General features: G+C 39.6%; 1 protein-coding gene across 1 annotated transcript; it reads right to left on the bottom strand.

Moving 5' to 3' along the window:
• Positions 1-143: 143 nt before the first annotated feature.
• Positions 144-23,138, bottom strand: si:dkey-34d22.1 (discoidin, CUB and LCCL domain-containing protein 1). The gene is made up of 15 exons (XM_066683503.1): positions 22,972-23,138; positions 16,075-16,296; positions 12,180-12,317; positions 8,533-8,584; positions 8,069-8,141; positions 7,777-7,910; positions 6,732-6,769; positions 6,073-6,255; positions 5,522-5,634; positions 5,224-5,395; positions 4,984-5,061; positions 4,252-4,345; positions 4,100-4,140; positions 3,875-3,985; positions 144-1,374 (listed from the first exon to the last, which is right to left on the bottom strand). The coding sequence occupies exons 1-15, from the start codon at positions 23,063-23,065 to the stop codon at positions 929-931; spliced, it is 1,989 nt and encodes a 662-aa protein (XP_066539600.1). The 5' UTR covers positions 23,066-23,138; the 3' UTR covers positions 144-928.
• Positions 23,139-23,891: the final 753 nt, after the last annotated feature.

The raw sequence follows: 23,891 nt of genomic DNA on the forward strand, positions 1-23,891 counted from the left end.
TAAATTTTAGACATAAAGTGTTCATTCGATCACCTCCATGTTCAGGGATAGTTAGCAGCAGTGAACAAACTGATGAACACATTTACAATCAACAGAAGTTACATAATTGTTTACAAAAAACTTTATATCTTTATTTTGCAGTAGTAACAAGGAAAAAATATTGTATACCTCAGTGTATATTTACACCATATTCACATAATACTTACTTGCTGTATATTCCAATTAGACTTTATCACAAGGAAATTATAACATAAACTCATAAATACTCAACACAGTGGTCCATCAAAAAGTTCTGAAACTCCAAATCCCTAACTTCATATAAAACAGTATTTTCAGTGTCAGTCATTAGTCAGCAAAAAGCAGTCATATATTTAACAAACTATATTGTTGTTATGAATTAACCTGGTTTTAAAGGTGCTGTGTGTACAGAGGTGATTTGTCACAATTAATATCTGATCAGACCACATCAACGATACTCATATAAGTGCCTAAAACTCACACTAAAGAGTCCAAGGATAAATATGTACTTAATAATAAATGTTAATTTATTAATTGATAAATTAACAGTACGTGGGATTTCAATGGAACTGACAGTGCATGGCACTGATTGACTCATCCTTGCTCTCTGTTTCAATACTGTTACCTACTTTGCCCTACACCATGAAGTGTTTAGACCCTACATTACAAAAGTGGCCATTTCCAGGACAAGGGAAGATGGATTCTCTAACAGAAACATGACTTCCTTTGTCTAGGATACTTCCTCTTGAGCTAATTAAGTAACCAAGAAGTCTTTAAGATGCCATTCAGGACATCTGCAAGTGAAGTCAAGTTAACAAGGGCATGTTAAAAACTGAAAAAGGAGGGTATGGAGCAGCAGTAAGAGAGCTTTAACATGCCTGCATTTGTCTCATGGAGTTCCTATGGCAAATCATAGGGGCTCATGGTATGTATGCTGCAGCAGGGCCTCTACTAGCTGGGGTTCTGCGTAAATCACACTGGCTTTACGTGGGCCTGTGCCATTGGAGAGTGCCTTTGGAGTGCAGTATCCATTAGAGAGGCCACGGTGAGCTGGACAGTCGTACTCTGGCTGCCCCACAGACACTCGATCCCCATGAGCACCAGATCCTGTCTGGAACAAATGAGTGCGCGTGTGTGCAGTGTCCAACTGAGGGCAGACAGAGGGGTCTGGACACTTCTCACTGAAAGGTGTGGCGTATTCTGGTTCCGGAGGCAGGGGCTCTGCATATTCAGGCAGTTGTCCAGGAGTGTCATAGTGATTGAGGGCAAATGGGAGAGTATAGCCCTCCTCCAACTCTGGACGGAATGTGAGGCCCACCTTCTGCCCACCTGCTAAAACATCAGGCTCAGCGTAGTCTATAAACACAGGACAGAGATATAAAAGTGGTGTATGGTCAAATAAAGTTACAATGAGATCACATTACAAATATTTATTAATCATTCTTCAGTAGAACAAGTGACTTCCAGTGACTAGTTTCTACAACAGATCTGAATGTCCACAGTAGTGTGCAGTGGTCTGGATCCTTAATGTCTGCTGATTACATTTATGTAAGTTTAAATAGCTTAAAGAAATATAATTTTTTTTATTCCATGACCCTGTATTACCTTTATTAACCAAGCCATTTCTTGTGACTTTGCCTATATGACTGATATCCATAAATGAGTTCTGCTCTGACTGGCCTCCCTCTATTGTGCCTTATTCCAAAAGCAGTCTAAAACATGGCTAAAACACACTATTCACACAACTTCAGCTTGACTGGACTGGGCTAAACTGCTGTGAGATGCACTGTACATGTAAATGTGCCATCCCTTAAACTTTGATTGAAACGCATACATTATACAGTCACCAGTCTGTTTATTAGGTACACCTATTTTGTATTTCATATTTGTTCATTTTATTGACTCCACTTACCATATAAGAGCACATAGTAGTTCTGCAATTACTGACTGCAATTATAGTCTGTCTGTTGCACTGCACACATTGTTGTCCTCCTTTCACCCTGTTCTTCAATGGTCAGGACCCACAAAAACCAGCAGAGAGCAGGTATGATTTGGGTGGTGGATCATTCTCAGTAACACTAACGTGATGGTGGTGTGTGTTGTGCTAGTATAAGGATCAGCCACAGCAGTGCTGCTAGACTTTTTAAACCCCACAGTGTCACTGCTAGACTAAAAAAATTCCACCAACCAAAAACACCCAACAAACATTGTCCTGTGTCTGCTGATAAAGGACTAGAGGATGACCAACTCCAACTGTCCAGCAACAGTTGAGCTACAGTCTCTGACTTTACACCTACAAGGTGGACAAACAAGGTAGGTGTGCCTAACACAGTGCAAACTCCAGCAGCAATGCTGTGCCTGATCAACTTGTATAAGTGCAACTAACACATCACCAATATGTCAGTGTCACTGCAACGCTGAGAATAACCCACCACCCAAATCATACCTGCTCTGTGGAGGTCCTGTGGGGGTCTTGACCGTTGAAGAACAGGGTGAAAGGAAGATATGAAAATATGCAGAGAAACAGATAGACCACAGTCTAATTATAGAAGTACAATGTGCTCCTATATGGTAAGAGAAGCTGATAAATGGACAAAGGGTGTAGATAAATGTTACGTGTACCTTAAAACGTGACTGGTGAGTGTAGTATATATCACACCCTAGGGTATCTTAACAGTAAGTAATTAAAGTGGAATTATAACTTTGTGTTGGCTAAAATTTGAAGTTTTCCCAGGCTACATATAACACCACAAAGCTTCAGCACACAAACATAGTGCAAAACAATGTATATGTCTGTGTCCATGATGTGGTCGAGCACCCACCACATGCTAAGAGGCCCAAATTCCCTATGCATGTCCTAAACTCTCCAATTCGTTGCATGAATCCTAATAGGGTGAAGCTGTTTTAATTAGAGCGACTCTAAAAGGACCTCAATTGTCTTGGCTGATGATTCTCTGTCCTACTTCGGACTGAAGGCCTTGTTGAAGTGTGTGTTGGCCTAAGGCAGGGAGGGGGATGAGAGTTGCTCCACAGTGTGTGCCCGTCATTGGGGCACCAATTAAAGAGCCCCTTTCACAGAAGCTCAGTCTACTAAAGAAAGACACGTTTATGCTGTTGTTGAGCCACTGAGAGAGAAGGAAATAGAATAGAAATAGAAAGACGGGGAGAGAGAGAGAGAGAGAGAGAAAGAAAGAAAGAATGCACTCAGAGTGTAAGCCATCAGAAGCCTCTCTTCAGTTGCTCTGGCTGCTCAGTGGAGCCATGAAGCAGGAATGAGGGGAACAGAAGGGTCACTCTTACTCTCTTTCTGTCCTGCTGCTGCAGCTACACTAGCCCTCTCACTCCCACTCTGAAGTAGCACCACGTCTGAAAGCTCTTTATCTCTGCTTGCTGTAGGAACATTTGTCCCCCATGGCATCGTCATAACACACACTGTTCTGCGGCCTCTTCACAAACATGAACTGCACTATAATCTCTTTGTGAATTACAGTATTAATTGCAAAATGGATTCTTTTCGTGTTCTACTGCAGGCCATAAGTCATAAAGTAATTGACTTCCAGTCAACGTCAAATGGCAGTACTACATTTAAATAAGTCTGAAGATTTAGTCCTTAGGCCTTATTGACGACTATTGAGCACTAGGATTTTTCTCCTGCTACTCACCTAATCCCCAGTTAAGCTACTGAGCTAATTGAAAAACAAGCTAAATTGCTACTGGTGAACTTGTTTTTGCCTCTGTGTATTTTGAGCCTAACAGAAGAACCAGTGATGCAACTGTTTAAAACGGGTGCTTTAGCGTTTCATCTGCAAAAGGATCATGATGCACCCATTTGAAAAAACTGTTAATTTGGGCTCACGGTTAAGAGGAGTGTCTGGGAGGCTGTCATGGACGTTCCTGGCCAGAGGGTAGGAGATGAGCTCAGAGTCTGTATATGGCAGCTTCTTTGCATTAAAACCCTGTTGAGTGCCTGAATCACAAGAGACAATAGCAATTAACAAGGTACCACCCTAATCACAAAGCACAGGAAAACACCCCTGAAGCAGTGGAGCCTGACATAACAAACACTATATTTTGGGCCTACCTGGGTCAAGGCAACACTTCTTCATATGCACCGCCTTTTTTCTGAAACAAGAGGTTTAAAGAGATTAATGTTAATTGGACCTAAGCTGTTTCCAACGGCAGTACCTCAGTGTCTAACATGAATGAAGAGAAAAGATAACAAACATACAGTACCTTCTTCTCCACAAAAGCCCTGCCAACAAAGAAGCCACACACAGAGCTACGCCGAGAATCACACCCACCACCAATATCATTGGCTGCCTGGAGTCTGTTGAAAACAAGACAAGCCGTATTTGTCACACTCTTCAATTTTCCATAACTAGTGAATCAGAAGAACAATAAAAATACAAAGGCTTTGCATGCCATTCTTCATGTCTCTACAAGTACCTGGATCAAGAATTAATATTAGGAAAACAGTAAAGTACCCAGACAGCCTTTAAAAGCAGAGTTGCGAGTTACAACAACAGTTTGCAAGAAATGTCCTGAGCCTGATGGAGTTCCTGTTTGTGTTACCCATCATGTGTTCAGGAATAAGAATTCACTTTATGATAGATTACAAATGTATACACTGTTTTTTTACACATGTTTATTTCTAGTAATCACATAAACCCCTCAATGCTATGAAATTGGACATTCTATATGCATTTTATTAGAGTTAATCTTAGTATTATTTCTACTAATATTATTCTACACAGGGTCTTGAATGTGTTCATTTTATTTTTAGTTCTTTTTTTTGTGGTCTACTGTATATTATGAGTTTATATAGTTACTTAATCTTACAACAACCACAAAACAAAAACAACAACAATTATTATTATTTTCATCATCATCATCATTATCAAAGCGTACTCTCAGCAAAAGCATTCAAAACATGTCTCTACTACCTATAATGTGGTCCAGACTCACTTTCACTTAAGGTTGTTCTGATCACAGGACTCTCAGAAGAGGCTTGTTCCAGCACTTTTTGTGTAGGTACTGGCTTCACTGCAGTAGGCCCATGGAAAAAAATGATGACGTTAACAAAATTGACAATGGTGGGCAATTCATAATTATCACTGAGAACTGTGTTCTCTCTGGAAATATGAAGACTATATAAAACACAGGAAAACCCAGAAGCTAAGCCTGATTAGAAAGATGGAGTCTCACCAGCACCGTTGGCCCGAGGTCTCATAGGGGCCAAGGGGCAGCCCAGAACCTGAACCTGTGCAAACACCCTGCTGTGCCAGCTCTGTGGCCTGAGCTGGAGGTAGCGTGCTGTTACTGGAGGAAACAGGCTGTTCAGAGCAATAGTGTGGCCATCAGAATATGCCTCAAACACCTGCACAGGAATTAGAACTTCAGTGAGTGTAAGGTAACTTCAAGTTAATGCATAGTTTGTAATGTATTGGAACAGGTAGATGCTGATAACTAATTTAAGAAGCTCAGTTGAAGAAAAGCTGTGTACCTTTTTCTCTTTGCTGGATAGATCCTTATAAACTTTCCAGTTTTTTCGGTCTTTGCTGAACAGGAGTGTGTAACTCTCAATATAGACGTTTGGAAGCCCCTTTGTTATTATCCCTTAAAAGAGAAGAATATCCATTGCTTCAGTAAAATACAAAATGTAACTGAAATACACAGATCAGTCATAACATTATGACCAGCTTGTTTCTACATCCACTGCCCATTCGCTCAGCCCCACTGATCATACAGGAGCACTTTGTAGTTCTACAATTATAGATGGTAGTCCATCTATTACTCTGTATACTTTCGCTCCTTTCACTCTGTACTTTAAATGGTCAAGACCCACACGGGACCACCGTATAGCAGGTATTATGTGACTGGATAATTTTCAGCACAGTAGTGACACTGACTGGTGGTGGTGGTGAGTGGTGTTTAAGTGTGTGTTGTGCTGGTAGAAGTGGATCAGACACATTTTGGCGTAACACTAAACCAAGCTGAGTCTCAGAAGTATAAACATCAGCTACTCAAATGATGGACAGATACTGGCCCCCCAACCTGTGATGCTGCTCCTGTTCCACAGCTCCAGCTCAAGCCATGGTTTTTGATCCTGGATGCTAGCAGACCAATGCAGTTGCTGATGTTCAGGGTCTTTGTCTTCTGGAGTCCATCCCAACCTCTCTTCCTCTTCCCACACAGAAGAAGCATTGTAGGTCATTACTGGGAGTGGACTGTCACAGGCTGTTACATATAAGAGAGAATATGAGGGAAAAGCAGCAAAGGGTAACAAAATAACTGTCAGTCTCTTCTGTCAGTTCTCACATTATTGGCTAAAAAAGCAAACAGTAACTTTGCTGCTGTTTGTAGAGGATCTTTAGGCACTGGTACTGTATAATTGTCCCATAGGTAATGATACTACTACCTTCAAGGTAAATGCCAAACAGTGGTTGTAAGTGCATATTAGGTATACTATAATTATGTGTATGGCTTTCATGTCACTGGCCATACGCCACACTCCAGCAAAGAACTGCATTGCCCCTTTCAGACAAAACTGGTACCAAACACAACAAGACAATTGCTACAGTGCGTTCACTCATTTAGGTGAATTAGTCTTTGAAAGTGATGTGATGTTTATATGCTCATTAAGAGAATTATACAACCATAGCTTTAAAACAAATAATAAAGAAAAAAATACGTTTAGTAAGTAAAAATTTTACCTCGATTGAAGAGAAGCCTTTTATCTGACAATGAACCCCTGTGATGAAAACAGAGATGCAAGGAGATTAGAGAGCAATCATTTCAATTTGCTTACATCACATAAACAGTTCAGTTAAAGCTGGAGTATGTCATTTTGTAGGAACCAGCACATGTATGTGAATTTAAAAAAAATAATTAACTGCAAAAAAATCCATCCTCTTCTTTCAGCCCTCCTTTCAAACCACCCCCAGAACACTTGAATTCACGACAGCTAGCATTAGAATTAGAAGTCGAATCACTTTATTGACCACTGTGCTTACACACTGAAGAATTTGTGCTCTGCATATAACCAAATTCCTGCAGTGAAACACACGTTTACACACACACTAGAAAACACTAGGGGTCAGTGAGCACACATGCCGAGAGCGGTGGGCAGCCCTAGCAACAGTGCTCGGGTAGCTGTTGTGGGTCCCTTGCTCAAGGGCACTTCAGTCATGACCTGCCAGCTCTGAGGATTGAACTGGCAACCTTCCAGTTACAAGCCCAGATATCTGTGTGTTTATCTCATATATGACTAGGTACAAGACCAAGAATAGTCTAAGCTTAGACTAATTACTGTTGCTGTTAATCCAAGTGGTTTCAGAGAATGAATGAATTTTTAGTCCAAGACATGAGCTGTGTCCGAAACTGTGCCCTATTCACTATATAGTACACTATTTTGGGGTTCTACCATTTTGTAGTAGTGTCCGAAAACATAGTGGACAATTTTATCATTGCACTCAAACAATCCCACAATGCACTGCAAAAAGTAGTGTACAGCCCATGCACACTAGCATATATAAGATTACCCATAATAATCCCATAATAAACCCATAATAATCCACTGTGTTGTTTGGTGAAAACCCAAATGAGGTAGTGTTCGAAATCATTCACTACCCTCCTGTATTCAGTTCCCTATAAAAGTGCACTATGTAGTGAATAGGGAATAGTGAAAAGGAGCCATTTCGGACACAGGGTTGGTTTAATCGCTGTCAGAATAAACATCTCAGAGAGTAGTACACTCACGTTTTAGACACTATTCCATTGGCAAAGCTTGATTCATACAGTGTGATGCTTCTATGCTGGGTCACATTGATCATTCCTCCCTGGCTGTCGGATATGATCCCTGCGTGTACTGCAGCTTTGCACAGCACAGAGGTCTACAAAAAACACACACATCAAACATAGACAGATTGTTAACATCCAGCCATATATTGTTAGAAAATAATTAACAATTAATTAAAAACAATTAATAAAATTGCTAAAAAATTATATTATTTACTAGGTAAACCATATTAAAAATAAATTTAGGGCTTACATCTCTGTAGCCTTGATCATGCTGACCCCAGATCTCCCCTGCCACATCCTTGCAGCCACCAGGACAGAATAGACTGGCACAAAAGTGATAAATATTCCATTACATATAGTAGAGTATTTCATAACTGTGTGAGCTGTGTATCTACCACACAGTATTAGTGAATTCAGCTACTTTAAATTGCACCCATTGTGGACATATACACACACACACAGTCTGTATAATTATGTTTGATGACCAGTTTCCCATATACGTTTAGTCACACAGTGTTCCTATATATCTATAGATGGTTCGTGTGAAATACAAATTGCACCAAAAAGGCGAAGTTTAAAGCCTAAGTTAAGATAATGGTCTTTTTAACAGGAATGTAAATGCCCAGACAAAAAGGTTCTTAACTTGCAATGAAAGTTAATGAAATGAGATTTAATTTCAAGTACTTTTGGAGCATTTCAATTGGTCCTATTTACCTGATTTGCTGGGAGGTAAAGTGACTTCCTCTGTGAAGACATGAAATAAGATCTGGGAAAAGAAAACAGCAGCACCATCAGACACCACACAGTAACGGAACAAATCAGATTAAATATACACTAGAACTCCCACAGAGTTGGTCACACATACACAGACTTTATGCCGCCCACACTTCCTTCAAGCACAAAAACGTCACCCCTTTGTATAGTCTGTATGTATGGGACTGGGATCATGACCTCTACGTTAGAGTTCCTGAGAAGTCTCACAGCTTAAATACACAAACAAACACCAGGAAACACAGCATCATCCTCTTGTACATTCTTAAGCCTGCAATGTTGATGAGTATATTTCTAAGGTAATAGTCTTTTCTCATGGATGATGTGGCTTCTCTGTTTAGCTAAATACTCTTCTGTGATGCTACAAATTTCTAGAGAACATTACGCTCACCAAATGTTTTGGTATTTATTCCAAACTCACTGGAAGTCTTTTAGAGATGCAGATTCACTTCTTTCAAATCACACTGTCCGACAATAAGCTTGGGTTTTCTAATAGCGTTAAATAATTAAAAATGAACTAATAATAATTAAATAAACAAAATTTTCAAACAGTGACAATTCACTCAAGTAAAATACATTGTGATTCACGAACTTAATAATGCACTGTAACTTAATGTATATTACATGCTCTATTTAATCATCCACATGATTTTTTTTTTTTTTTTTTTTGCTGAAGTGGCTCCTGAGATAAGCTATTTCAGATGACCTATGTAAAATCACCTGAACCAACAGCTGTACTATGGCCATGAAATAGTTAAAGTGGCATGCTCTGGCTATTTCTGCGGTGGAGGAGGGGGGCATACAGTTATTCTCTCACTCCACAGTGTGTGGTCAGTCTCTGGGGCCTCTCTATCTCTCTCTATTGAGGCCAGAAGAGACAGGCTGCTGGCCTGCTTACCAAGCAAACACTCTTCAGCTCAGTGAAGCAGCACAGCCGCATTCCAATAAGTCAGCGCCACTCACACACACAGAGACACACATATCAGTGTTTTCCCGAGACTCACTGATCCCTTCCTTACATGATTTTGGCCTATCTGATGAAATGTTTGTTTGCAAATGATTCTCCGTAATAGGGAGAAAGTACGCCTTCGTTTAATTACATAGCAAGTCAATGGACACCTTGAAGGAACCAACACCTTGCTGTACTCCAGGCTACCATTATGTCACCTCCATTGGTCAGTTATTTAAAGATTCACACATGCTAACCGGACGAAGGGAGAGTCACAAGCCAAGGGGGACGTGTGAGAATACACAGTGCTCAGGAAAAATACTACTGCCTACTGTTTACACTCCACACCCCTAGTCAGCTGGAATGTCCTTGTTGTCTCTAAGCTGGATTTGGAGTACACATCCTTTAAAGGTGGTACTGAATTTGAAGGACAATAACTACAACATTGTTAACCCTGTCATTCTCAGAGCTTGATATGAAAGGTGTTGCATCTTTTAACTTTAATTTATTTACATTAAGGTAAATAAGGTTTGGACAAAGACATTCAGTTCTGCATGTTTAGCCTGAATAACTGCCATAGAAAACATTCAGTACCTGACCTTTATTTGCATTGGCAATAAAGGGTTACATGTAAATCTCCCTTATTACTACTGTTTGTGAGTGTGTGTGTGTGTGCGCAAGGACAGCATACACCTTATCTGTCTGATGGCTGAGTAACATTAAACAAAGGCCCTCTGACTATTACTGTTAAGCAGAGCTATGTTTGTAATGTAAATGTATGGAATGGGAGGGCTGAACAGAGGGAGCACATTGCTACAGCTCTGCAGTGAAGCAGGTTAGTTAGTTTTAGACCAGTTTTAGTAATGTAAAACATAATGTAAAAATACTATGATAGAAATAGTTTAGTGGGGAAAAATGTTGTTTTCCAGCTTGGACGAAATACTAGATTGGAGTCCATTATACCCATTAGAGTATAGGTATATGGGCAAGACTATAAACCCTACCTTCACCTACCTCATTAGAATTGTTAGTCTGAATGCATAAGAGCATCTAATGAATATCAAAAACGTAAATGTAACATACTGTAGCAAATATCTACTGTGTAGTGAATTCATTTGTGATGATCTCAGGTTGCAGAGGAGGTAACTCTCACATTCTTTGTTAATGGATCTCAGATATACTTCACCAGATGAAGCGCATGACTCAACATGAGCTTGAAAAGGTGCACTCAACAAGTCCCCACACTACTTCCTCTGTGAATACTTTATATATCATATCTGTCAAGACAAAACCACTCATTCATTTTTTGTAGTTTTTTCAGTTTTGACATAATTTGAAAACAACAATCCTCCTGTAAAGTTAAATATTTGGAAATAAGAATATTAACCACTGCTATAGGGCATATAGCAGAGATGCGCACTTTATTCAAATCTGGCATAAATCTAGTTAAATTCAGTGAAAGGTGACATTCATGAATTTAATTTAAAATAAAACCCCACTTTTTATGAAATTCTTAAGATGGTTCCTCACCATTGGCTAGCTCTCCAGTCTGTTTGCCTGCTGGAAACAAATCTAACGTGTTTATGAAGCCCCAGTGTCAGTAAACAAAAGTGGCTCTGTCAGACATGCTAGGATTCCTCTCTCTTTGCTCATGGCAGAGAAATTGCTCAGAGACCTCCAAACATTAAATATATATATATATATATATATAAAAAAGGATATTGTCTTATTCCTGCTCTATAGGTGGTTAATATTGACTTATTTTTGCTGCTTGAAATATTTTATATTGGAATTGACTCAAACGGTAAATAAAAACTTACAGACAAGTTAAATTTCAGCAACGTTAAATCACAACCTTAAAACACACAGAGGTTCTAAATGTAAACAAACCAGAGAGAACTGCAGTTCCCTAGAATTGTAGACATTGCTTTTAAGTGGGGAAATTAGTCACTAACCTTACAACATTGCACAAAAAACACTGTAAAGTTAGGCCTCCGTATCCTCAGATTAACGTTCCATGTTAAAACAAAATGTTAAATTAAAAAAGAAAATTTAAATAATTGAAATAAGTTTAAATCATTTGCTGTTCTGAGTAATGTGATGAAATCATTTTGTGCTGTCCTGGGGGACATGAATCATATCTTTGTCCAGCTTATTCACAAAGTACACATTATTCAGGCATCTCATTATCTCATTATTCAGCCATTATTTAGCCATCTCTATGTATGTATAGGCAACACATATTTATGTAATATTAAGTATTATTTGAAGTTTCAGGCATCTGCAGGGGGTCTTGGGACATGAATAAGGGAGGATTTCTGAATAATGAGATCTCAATCCATATTTCAACTTCAACTGGATCTTTATACACATTGTAGAGAACTGTATACAGTATTCAAATATACTTCTAAATTCTTAGATTCTTTTTTACTATTTAAAGCCTGATAATATCATAATCCAAAATATAAGTAAGTGTTTTTTAAAATATGTCCATAAAGGATAAATTAATTAAAACTAAGACTCTAAAACTGACCCCGTTGACTTTCTGGCTTCAGATTAATGCATCATGATGAACTGACGTCCTTTGCACCCTTAAGGTAGATTTAAGACAGCTGTGTCAGTGTTTGTGTTGGAGTGGTACCTGGGTGCAAGTTGCTTGAGTAAGACAGCAGGAAGCCTCGTCCAGAGCGGTGTGTGCCTGACACAAAGCGCACAGTCACTTCACTACTGTCCAGAGACACATTCTTGCTGGAGGCAGCTAGCTGCCCACACAAAGGTCCTATACAAAGCACAAACACACAAAGTACACAGGTCAACACATCATTACAAAACTATGTTACAAACTGACAACAAAAAACACCACACCCCACAACCATACAATTACAAATGACAGATAATCCAGCATTTAACACTGTATTTATATCTAATGAGCATATTGTGGACATTGTCAGTAAAACAGAACACAAAAGAGCATACCCGGCCCTGTTTAAGTGGATTTAGTGCACAGCATCATGTGAAATTCTGTAACTGTATTTATATTTTCAGAGTATGTATTATTGGCACACACCAATAAGGCAACTGTGGACTGATGTTGATGCCTAATATTTTAATACACAAGTCTGCCTAATTACATAAATACATAATCACTAAATAAATGCAAAATGATTTAATTTGCAGTAACAACTTCATCCCGTTCAGTTTTGTGTTGGGTCTGGAGCCTACCCCGAGTCTTTGGGCACAAGGCAGGAACACACCCAGTACAGGACATCAGCTCATCACAGGGCATCATACACTCACACACTCACATGTATGGACACTTCTGTATAGCCAATCTACCTAACAACATATCGTCACTATCTGATTAAATACATTTATCTCTGTTTACTTTGAATTCCATTGAAATTTAAGACGTTTCCTGTAAAGTTACTATTTTGGGAAACAAAAGTTTTAAGTGGACAGAGAAAAAGAGAAAAGTGCTTTATTAATCCCCTTCTCAAGCTTCTCTGCATTTGACCCGTCCGTGGTAGTGAACACACAAACACATACTAGTGAGCAATTCTTCACACACACTAGGGGCTGTGAACACACACACACACGCACAACTGGAACAGGGGCCTGCCAACCACCTCAGTGCACAGGGAGCAATTTGTGTTTAGGTGCCTTGCAGTTCAGCAGTGGAGGAATTGTTTCCTCCCACGGTCCAAAAACACATATTGGTAGGTGGACTCAAGAGTGCCCATTGGTGTGAGTGAATATGTGAGTGTGTTTCGCCCTGTGAAAGACTGGAGCCCCCTCCAGGGTGTGTTCCTGCCTTGCGCCAAATGATTCCGGGTAGGCTCCAGACCCTGAACTGGATAAGCAGTTACAGACAATAAATGAATTGTCACTGATTTAACTAAATACTTGGTATCTGTAATACTTTAAAATAGTTTGAAATTATAATGAGTGAAAGTTGCTTATTCTCCTAATGTTCCCTTTTTGGATTTTTGCATTTAGCTGGTTGAAGTATGATTATTATTATTATTATTTTTTACATTCTGTCCAAAAATCTGAATCAGTTACTGGTAAACTATTCACCAGCCAACTCATATTAACGATGTTAACATAAGTCATCTGTTCCTAGAAAAGCTGCAAAGAGAAACAGAGAAACATATAAGGAATAAGCAGAACTGCCTCAGGGTTTACTAGCGTGTCACAGCCACATACTCTCACGCACCCAAATACTTAAGTACGAGATGTCAGACCTCTTGGGGTCTTGCACCAACTCCTGTCACTTGCCTCACACTCTGTGTGTGTTTGTGTGTGCAGCAAGGTGTGAAGAGAAGCTCTATCACGTAACTTCAGCTCTGTAGCTGAGAGGTATGCAGAACACCTGTGTGGGCACATGGCTCGACTGGAGTTGAAGAGCAGCGTGAGGTAGAGTCTGTGGAATTTGCCAATAACAACAACATAATTAGAGAGGTGGCAACAGAGCTCTTTACTAGTGGCACTAAACAGTCTGGATTTTACCCTTTGCACTGCATCCACAAGATTACAAACTGATATAATGGATCTTGCATTGGAAGAAATGTGTTCAATGCATTAAAAGACTTGCCAAACATCGGGACACTCTTCTCAAAGAAGGTTTTTGCTATTCATTATTTACCAGGTTTTAGAAAATTGTGATAGCTTCAAAGTAGAATTACACGATAGCAACCATAAAACAAATGTGCATGGGTATCCGTTTTAAAGGAGCACTATGTAGCATTTCTACCTTAAAATTACACCTTCTAAATTATTGTAATGTTCCAGGGAGCTGTAATAGTTAGAGTAGAGCCTTTGTTGCAGCTACACCGGGTCATCTTCTGGTTTACTGCACTAAGCAACTTCTGACTCTCACGAGAAATGGGTAACGAGAGAATGAGCGACCGTACAAAAGTTAATACTGGACTGAATTCACACAGTAGAGTGAGCTGAAACAGACATGAGGACACAAGTTGAAGTAGTACTTTTAGTTAGTGATAGTTTTGTTGACAAAAGTGTTATAATCAGTTTTTGAGATTTACTGAGCAGTGAACTAGGGTTTGCAGCTGCTAATTTTAGCTGGATTAGCTCACTTTTTCACGTTAGACATCGATTCTGGTTATAAGTGCTTTTCACGGGTTGCTGTGTGGATTAAATGACTGAAGGTACACTTTGTGTAAGTGGAACCCAAGCTTGGTTGAGGACAGTGTTATAATCCGGTTTTAAAAGATACTGATGAACAAGGGCGAGTGCTAGCGGCTGCTTACTTTAGCCGGATTAGCTCAGTTTTTAGCATTAGACATTGATTCTGGTGATTTACTGTCAGTTGCTGTGGTTATAACGGCTAGTGTACCACCAGTGTTACACTTTATTGTTGCAATAACATGGCTCAGTGTGCATTATGAGCAATATATGGGTTTTATCATGTCCATCCATCCATCCATTATCTGTAACCGCTTATCCAATCTAGGGTCGCGGGGGGTCCAGAGCCTACCTGGAATCATCGGGCGCAAGGCGGGAATACACCCTGGAGGGGACGCCAGTCCTTCACAGGGCAACACAGACACACACACATTCACACTTTCGAGTCACCAATCCACCTGCAACGTGTGTTTTTGGACTGTGGGAGGAAACCGGAGCACCCGGAGGAAACCCACGCGGACACGGGGAGAACACACCAACTCCTCACAGACAGTCACCCGGAGCGGGAATCGAACCCACAACCTCCAGGTTCCTGGAGCTGTGTGACTGCGACACTACCTGCTGCGCCACCGTGCCGCCCGGTTTTATCATGTAGTCAACATTATTTTATTCGATTACACACATTCCCCCGGCTCACAATCACCTGGAGCCCCAAAGCCATTTGCTATTTTTGTAAGCATCACTCAACGAGTGAGTGAGTAAAAGAGGGAGAGCGTGTGTGTTTGTCTTTGAGAGAGAGACAGGGCGTGTGTGCGAGAGCCGGTCATGTTTAAGTGAGTGAGCGAGAGCAAGTGAGGGAGAGAGAGATGTGTGTCAGACTTGATTTAACAACAGTACTGTAAACATGAATTACACTCAGCAGCAGGTACGGGGTGCTCTGGGGACAAATAAACCAGTACTTACATTGTATTCCTTTAGATAAAATATCTTGACATACACTAAATTTCTAAATCTCTGAAGACACAGTTGTGCACAGACCAATTTTTATATCTCCATAGAAAAGTAAGCAACAATAATAAATACACGGGATCAGCTGCACATGAGCCTAAGCCTTGAGTTGGAATGAAGTTTGTGATCCGGAAGTAATCATTCAACATAAATACCTGATCTGACTGACCAACACTTTAATACCTGAATACCATCAACTTCTCACAGCAACATCTGGTCTAAAGTCTTCCCTGGAAGAACAGAAGCTGTTATTGCAGCTAAGGAGACAAACAACTTGTTAATTAATTTTATTTCAGAAAAATTGTTCAGCTGTGCCGGACTGAACATCTGTCTGTAGTTTTTCCTGTGTATTTATGATTGCATGAGAATTATGAATTCCTTACCCAGTCTGATTACTCCATTTTTGTCTATAAACGTGAGAGAACCAGCTGTGCAGTCCTGGCTCCACTCCAGGTCAAAGTCTCCAAAGGTCAGGCGTAGTGTGTGACCCTGTGGCACCCTTAGGCTCCACTCACAGCGTGTGTGGTTGGGGTAGGTGCCAGGGTAATTCCTTGAGGCCACTGTCCCGCTCCTGGGGCTCAGAACAGTGTGCCCACACCCATCACCTGCAGCAGGGAGAGGACCAAACTTAATATATCTTCTCTTTTATATATATACAACAAAGTCCTTAAATGAAAAAAAATCCATTCAGTAGTCATGTTTGGACCGTTATTCCACTCACACAAGACCAGACTACTCTCTCTACGAATGAAGACATTTACCAAACAGAAGCCATATTCTTTTATTTCAGAAACATGGATAAAATCATTATCAGATTTGACAAAGATCACTGAGAGAAAGGTTTACCACATCTTGACTGTCATACAATTTAGTTTAATGTTTCTCTAGTGAGTGAGGAATACTGAATGCAGTGCTAATGTTTATATTCTCTAACCTTTGTGAGTTATTTTGAAAACATTTCTTCAGTGACATTTTCATCCAGTACAATATCTCAGTTCAAAGAATATCTCTCACAGAATAAAAGAGAGTATTTATACATATAAAGTCATTTGCCAACATAGTTTTTGACCACAGAAGAGTGAACCATGAGTAGAGCCGGTCAGAGTGGGTGAAGCAGCTGAATTCTGAGTGGAGAGAGTGTCTGCCAACTTCTACAACACCACTGTTAGTCACACTGTAGGGGATTTCTGGTTCTGTTCAATTAAGCAGTAATTACTCTGAGGCTCTGTTAATCACAGGGTTCAGGAGAGGGTGAGGCTCTCCAGACAGCATGTCCAACAAGGTTCATTAACATGATATCACAATCTCTAAACATCTCTAAATTCAGAAGCACATTAAGTGTGGGGAGATTATGATGGTGTGTAAAACCTAATAAATACTCTTGTTTTTGATTTTCTGGTAAAATATTTGAGAATAACCCCACTTGCCTGTTCCACTTTATGGCCCAAAATTTTGATATCTTTCTTATTCTTTATTAAAATGTATTTTATGGAGGTACAGAAATGATAGTATGTGCCGTATCATCACTATTACACATTATTACCCATGATATTCACCCTGCACTGAACACTTCAGAGGGTCTGCATGTGGAGGTGTTGGCTCAGAATGTTGGATTAAGGATGTCTCAGTTCAAAGTCTCGGAATGTTTGGTTTTTGAAGGTTCAGAGGGAAGTGAGAAAGACTGGAGCTCAGTCCCAGCCACAGGAAATTTTACTCTGAGATTCCCATGCATTGTTTTGTTCAGTTTCATCTGCTATAATAAGTTTCCACAATGACTTTTCCAGCCCTGAACAAAGTTAGACCACCATCTTTTCACCGAGAATTCCCCTGACTTCATTGATCCTGGTAGGAAAATATCTGTGTGATATTATTTCCACATTTTTTTAACTAATCTGAAGAGGTTCTCTACCACAATAAATTTTGTTTTAAAACATTTTATTTTTATGAATATGATAGAAACTGTAAAATCTCAATTCAGACAAAAACAACCATAAATGCATTGAATAGATGAATGTAACATTTTCATATTTTTAGAGACTGTGTAATGTAACCTTAAATAGGTTTTAATCTCTAAATGATCAAAATCTTTCGACTTTAGATTATAGAATTAAATCGTTATACCATATGTAAGTCTTTTTACACCTGTTTTTAACAGGTTTCCCAGTGGAGTCAATGGTCCACAGCAATCTTCCAGGTTCTGAGCATGTCTTTTTACATCACACCATCTTCCACTTAGAAATGTCTTTTCATGTGCAATACTTTCAACATTATGAAAGGTTGCCAAATCATGCATGTTGGTAATAAGGAATTTGTAAATGGTGTAAAATATAGTTGTCATGTTCTCCAGGGTACATGGCCATTTTTCATTGTCGGAAGATGTAATGTACATCAAACCATCTTTAGGTTAGAAACTGCATATTCAGTTACTAACTGTACTATACAATCACATCTAATCAGACCCTGGGCCCTCATCTCCTCACCTCTCTCTCAAATGGTTGTGTAATGATAGGCTCGGCTCTGTGGTTCTTGTGCTAGGCCTCAGGCATCAAAAAAACATTGCGAATGCTAATGTTGTGGATGAAGGCTATGAACAGTGAATCCACTGGCACTGCTTTGTGCAGAATCAAAAGACACACCTGGACTATTAGCAACAAATGCGGACAGCTGGCCAAAGAGCCCAGCAGAGACACACCACTGAGACACAATGAGGCAAATTACTGAGAGCTTGTCCCCACCCACTGCTGTGTTACCTCAGCAGTTAGCGTCACCTCAGCATTTCAGTACGATGGATTCTAGTCTTCCAATGTATACAGCAATTTTATTTATTTTTGCTCTGGGAGAAGAGCGACATATATGGAAATTGTGCTTGTGTTGCATCAAGGTATTGCCTTCGCTGATGAGGAATGGTTCGATGCTGCCTTAAAATTTGGGCAGATTCAGGTACCTCAGTAGGCAGCATATCTGTGGTATCTAAGAATTGGGAGTATGCACACTATGACGTAAAAAGCTCTCTTACTCACTAGGTTTAGAACAGATTGTAATTATATGGTACTTCTCAGTTTGGTTTGTTGTTATCATTGAGGGAACCACTGGTCTGCTTTCACTACCTCAGATCCAGGCCCCGGACCCAGAAACTCAAGACAGCCCTGGCAACGGAGAGTGTTGGTTGCCTCCAGGTTGGCATTTCCCTCACCAGGTGTGTCTCGAATTTTCCTCCAGAGTTCTTCTGTGTCAATCTTTTTACAGCAAGTTGACCAGTACTTCCCCTCATGCTAGAAGAAGAGCTGTTTAACCAGTAGTCCGGCTGCACTTCCACAGATCAGTGCTCCCCCATGACAGATGTCTTTCATTACATTACACCAAAGAATCTCAATTTAACTGTAATTTTTTTATTCATTCATATTCTGTTACTGCTTGATCCTGTTTAGGATTATGGTGCGTGAGGAGTCTGCCCAAGAATTACTGGGGGCAATGTAGGAACAAAACCTGGACAGGGCACCATAGGGCCAAACAATATTTTTTTATATAATATATAATTATTTAGTTAAAATATTAATACGGATAAAGCCAAGAGGTTGTTTTTTCTGTTTTTTTTTTATTGTTCATATCAATATCAGAATTATATCATACTGACAGAAATTAAGAAATAATTTGTGATATAATTTTGCTCTAGGGCACCACAGGGTTTCTCACGTACATATATTCAATTACCGATGGGCAATTTCACAAAGCCAATGATTGAGTGACCAGGTAAGTGTGTGTGATGCCCTGCGATGGATTGGCACCCTTGTCCAGGCTGTGTCCTTGCATTGTGCCCAAAGATTCCAGGAGGTTTCCTGACTCACCATGACATGAATAAGGTTCTTAATTTGTCACCTGTCTGTAAAAGAGCAGCAGGTTAGCTAACCAGTATACAGTGAAGTTAATCAGAACTTTGTTACTGATCTCTGAAGACACCGTATAAAATCAGACAGCTTCATTTGTGACAGATTAAGATAAGTTGGAAATGGTCATGTAGAAACAAATTTTCAATGTCCTGCTTGCCTTTTACCCACACTGATTTCTACTGATAAATCTAATTCCACATTTTAGGATACCTACGTTTCAGAATTGGCTGACTTTATAGGCCAAAAATTAAATCAGCCTGTTCTTAACATGTATATTTTGAGGGTGTCTGGGGACTTTGAGTAATGTGCTCCTTATATGGCATGCAAAGCCATGACCCAGACCATCATTACAAATTTCATTCTTGTTTTCTCAATCAGCCCACACTGACATTCCTATGTGGGGTTATGACTCTGTGTAATAGGCTTTTGCGGTTCATTATATTACATTTGATGTGTTCCATTGCTAGACCTACAAAATATTTGATGCCATGATCAAGTCTTCATCATCGCACAGGAAAGCAAATACACATCTGTGGTCAGACTGTTAATGGCGCTCTCTTCTTTGATGGAATTCAGCTAACACTGTTAGTCTGACTCACTGTTGCCTAAGGGCTGGATGTATGGTTTGGCTGGGAATTCTCACTGGGTCTGGAACATAAGTCTAGGAGAACTCCTAAAGGTCCATGATAAGGTCAGGACAACCTAATGGATGTGTGCTGTTTATCCGTGCTACGGTGTTTGCGTCACACCACTGAGTGTATCTCATGCGGTTAGCTGTTCATGTGCACAGCCTCCTGCTCTGTCCCTGTTAACCCCAACTACTCCCCTGAGATTCCCTGGAAATGCCAAAGCTATGGGCTGGAACCATGTGCGACAGGGATGCTATCTGTGTCACCATCCGGAGTAAGAGGACACATTTTTATTGTTCATCAATTATTTTTTTTAAGCATATTGTCCTCAGTGTGTACAGTACGTTCGCCCTACATGGCCTACCTCTAGTGTGACGCTAGTCTTATTATGTGGACTTTCATTCCCTCTATGCCCCAGTAACTGGAAATAACCGGGGCTTGAACTTCCTGCCATAATCACTTTGAGGGCCCCCAGTCATGCAGAGAGCCATCTGGGTGTGTTTCAATTTGTGACGCTATCGAGTCTGTCTTACAGAAGAGCCTACGCTACTGTTAGCCAACCAAAGCTAGCATTTACAAGTGGCCTCATGTAGCACTAACAGACATTACATTATCGAAATACAACGTAGTTACAGTTGAGAAATAATTTGAAGGCACTGTCAGCAACATTCCTGGACTGCAAGTTAACATGTACAGAACTGTGCAAAGGTCAGAGACCAACATTTATTTATTTAATTCCCAGGAAAATGGTCAGGAAGTACTAGATGTTGTTCTTAAAATTTGGTTAAATTTCTTGCTTCTGACAGTGTTACTGACTCACTCATTCATTAAAAACCTACCCTTAAGATTTACATTTTTCTTCCATTCCATTCTTCCAAAGATAACATTTTAAGCACTGTTTTTCTTATGTTGACAATCTGATGTCCATTTTGTTTTGTTAAGAGTTCTATTTTCTCTTTAATGCATAATAATGATTTAAGTATATTTCTGAATTTCTTGTTTTGTTGCTTTGTTTAAAGCTAGACAAAGTTTACTGACAGCATTAGAAGCACCTTAGGAATGCAAGTAGGGGAAAATCTTCCTTTCATTCAAGCTGATTAGGCAAAGGCTGCCTGAAAAGCAGACAATAGATTTTAGCAGGTCATCTTTTACACCGTTTAAAGCAATGTGTAATTTTATTTTTACCCCAGGGATTTGCAAGCACGTCCCTGCAGGCCTGAGCCATTGCCCGACAGGATGTTCAGCTGTTTAGCTGTCACCCCTCCGATACTCCTCTGTCAATCATATAATGACAGTAAATGCACTGAGGTTAAGATAAAGCTCTTTATTCCTGTTCTTTATATTTCTTAACTCCCATGACTCCATATCTCTTTGACATGTTAAAACAAATGATTCATATAAAGTAATGACCCTAGCATCCGCCAGCTTCCCCAGAGTCCATTGAGTGTGTATGTGTTTATCCTGTCGTGTATCCTTAGCCTGTAGCCACGATGATTCACACTCCACTCCACACGCATTGAGAAACACTGACAAACCAGATGTCTAAATTGGGGTTTGTTTATGTGTGTGTGTGCGTGTGTGTGCTAAACACTGATGAGGTATTTTACCAGTCAGAAACGTAATGTGGATATGAAAAAATCAATTTAAAAAATTTGTAATTTGCTTGAAGGCTGAGAAAGTTGTATGTGTTTCTGTATCTGTATCTGTTTGCACTGTTAGAATAAAAGGTGCTGTACAGGTAAATTATTGTCACTAAAGGTTAACAGTGTACAAAAGTAATTTTAAAGTCCAGTTGTTTTCCCTAAATGTACATTAAACTCTCTTCTACAGATGTAGAGGGGAATATTTTAAGCTTGCATTATAAAACAATGTAAAATAAAATGAGATCAATGCAACTTAAAATCTACAATTAATACAGAATACATTACAATTATGATCCATAATTAAAGGTACAGAATATGTACCCTTGAGGGTACCACCACAAATAACAGTAAAGGTACCCCCACAGTGACAGGTTTTCTGAGTGTGGAGATACAAGAGTTTGTTTCATTAATAATGCTCCATCATTTGAACACAGCCACTGGCCTTTACAATGCGTGAAAAATGAATGACAAATGAACCAATAGAAATGCTCCAAAATGACTTCCATTGAAAGTTAAGAACGTTTTGTTCTTCACTAATTTGGAGATACGTGTTTTTCTTTGGACAGCAATGATATATGACTTCACTTATATTTTTGATAAGACACAAACATTTACATAAAACGCAGTATGATTTTAATAAACAATAAAGGATTGTCTTGAAAAGAAACACTTGGTTTGCACCCACAAGTCTATAAATGGAGTGGAAGACACATGCTGTGATAGACAGCTGGTCTTGTATTCCTTGTATTGTCATATATTACATTATAAATTAACCCTGGATGGAAACAGAATTCCACCGCATGCTTACAAAAGGTTTAAATAGCTATAAAGGCTCAAGATTTAGTCAAAATGTCTTGTGTTTCCATTGGTCACCTTTTATTTCAGATGTGTGGGGACAGGGGTGACTAAACGGCACTGTGAAGCATCATGATAAAGGAAACGCAAGTCACTAAAACTGTTCTTAAAAATATGATTTCAGGGTGGTGAAGTTTATCAGTTGTATCAGTGTGTTTGGCAATTAGTCTATGACCTCTAAAGCACGAATCTATATAAGTTCAATAAAAGAAACGCTCATTTAATGCAGCTTTTTGACAGACAGCACAGATATTTTTTTATCTTACCTTCCTGACCGTCGACCAGCAACGTCTCAAGGCTGAATATAAACCAAAGGCCAGAAAACAAACTGACAGCATCCCAGCTGCCTACTGCACGCATGATTTTTTCACCAAGTTTTCTGTTCAGCTGTATCCATGAGGAAACGTCAATTTAACCAAGCTTTTAAAACTCTCTCAGACACAGCTGTGGTCCGAGAGAGAGAGAGAGAGAGAGAGAGAGAGAGAGAGAGAGAGAGAGAGTGTTATGGGTGTTGCTAAGACAATCTCTTGTCTCTCATTGGCCAAGGCATGTGTCTATTATACCACACGCCCAATAAAAGCCCAGGATAAATCCGAAAACATATTTTCCCCACTATCGTCAACATAAAAGGTCAACGTCCAGTTGATCCAGCAGAATATCACACAAGCTAATAGCCGAATATGTGACGAATCCTAAACATTAAAACTGACACTAAAGGCAGCTTTAAGTCACAGAAAGTAATCCTTTACTAAAACTGAACTGAATAAAAGTTCAAAATATCGTCCTGTGTTTTGGCGACTAGCTAGAAATCCGATGAATAAAACAGCTCGTTAAGTCAACAAAGATCAACACAATAAACACAGATACGTGCAGGGAAATCCTCCAAAGAATGATTTCTGTGTAAATCAAGTCGAGAAGATGAGCACGTTCCTATGGACGACTTTAACTATTGTGTTTAGAAACATCTGCACGAGCTTCTATTGCCACCTTCTGGGGAAAGGTGTGAATACAACCAGTATACTCTCTACAACAAGGTGAAATCCTAGGAATCCAATTAGTATTAGCATTGCCAGGATCATCCCTGGACCTTTGGGGGTCTTTGGGGGCGTATTTACCTGGAAGGGCTTCCCCGTTCATTTAACTTTGTACACAGGAATTAAATGTTTAAGAAAAAGAAAATAATGTT

The sequence above is a fragment of the Hoplias malabaricus genome, chromosome 10, assembly GCF_029633855.1.
Source record: "Hoplias malabaricus isolate fHopMal1 chromosome 10, fHopMal1.hap1, whole genome shotgun sequence".
In the NCBI taxonomy this organism is placed as follows: domain Eukaryota; kingdom Metazoa; phylum Chordata; class Actinopteri; order Characiformes; family Erythrinidae; genus Hoplias; species Hoplias malabaricus.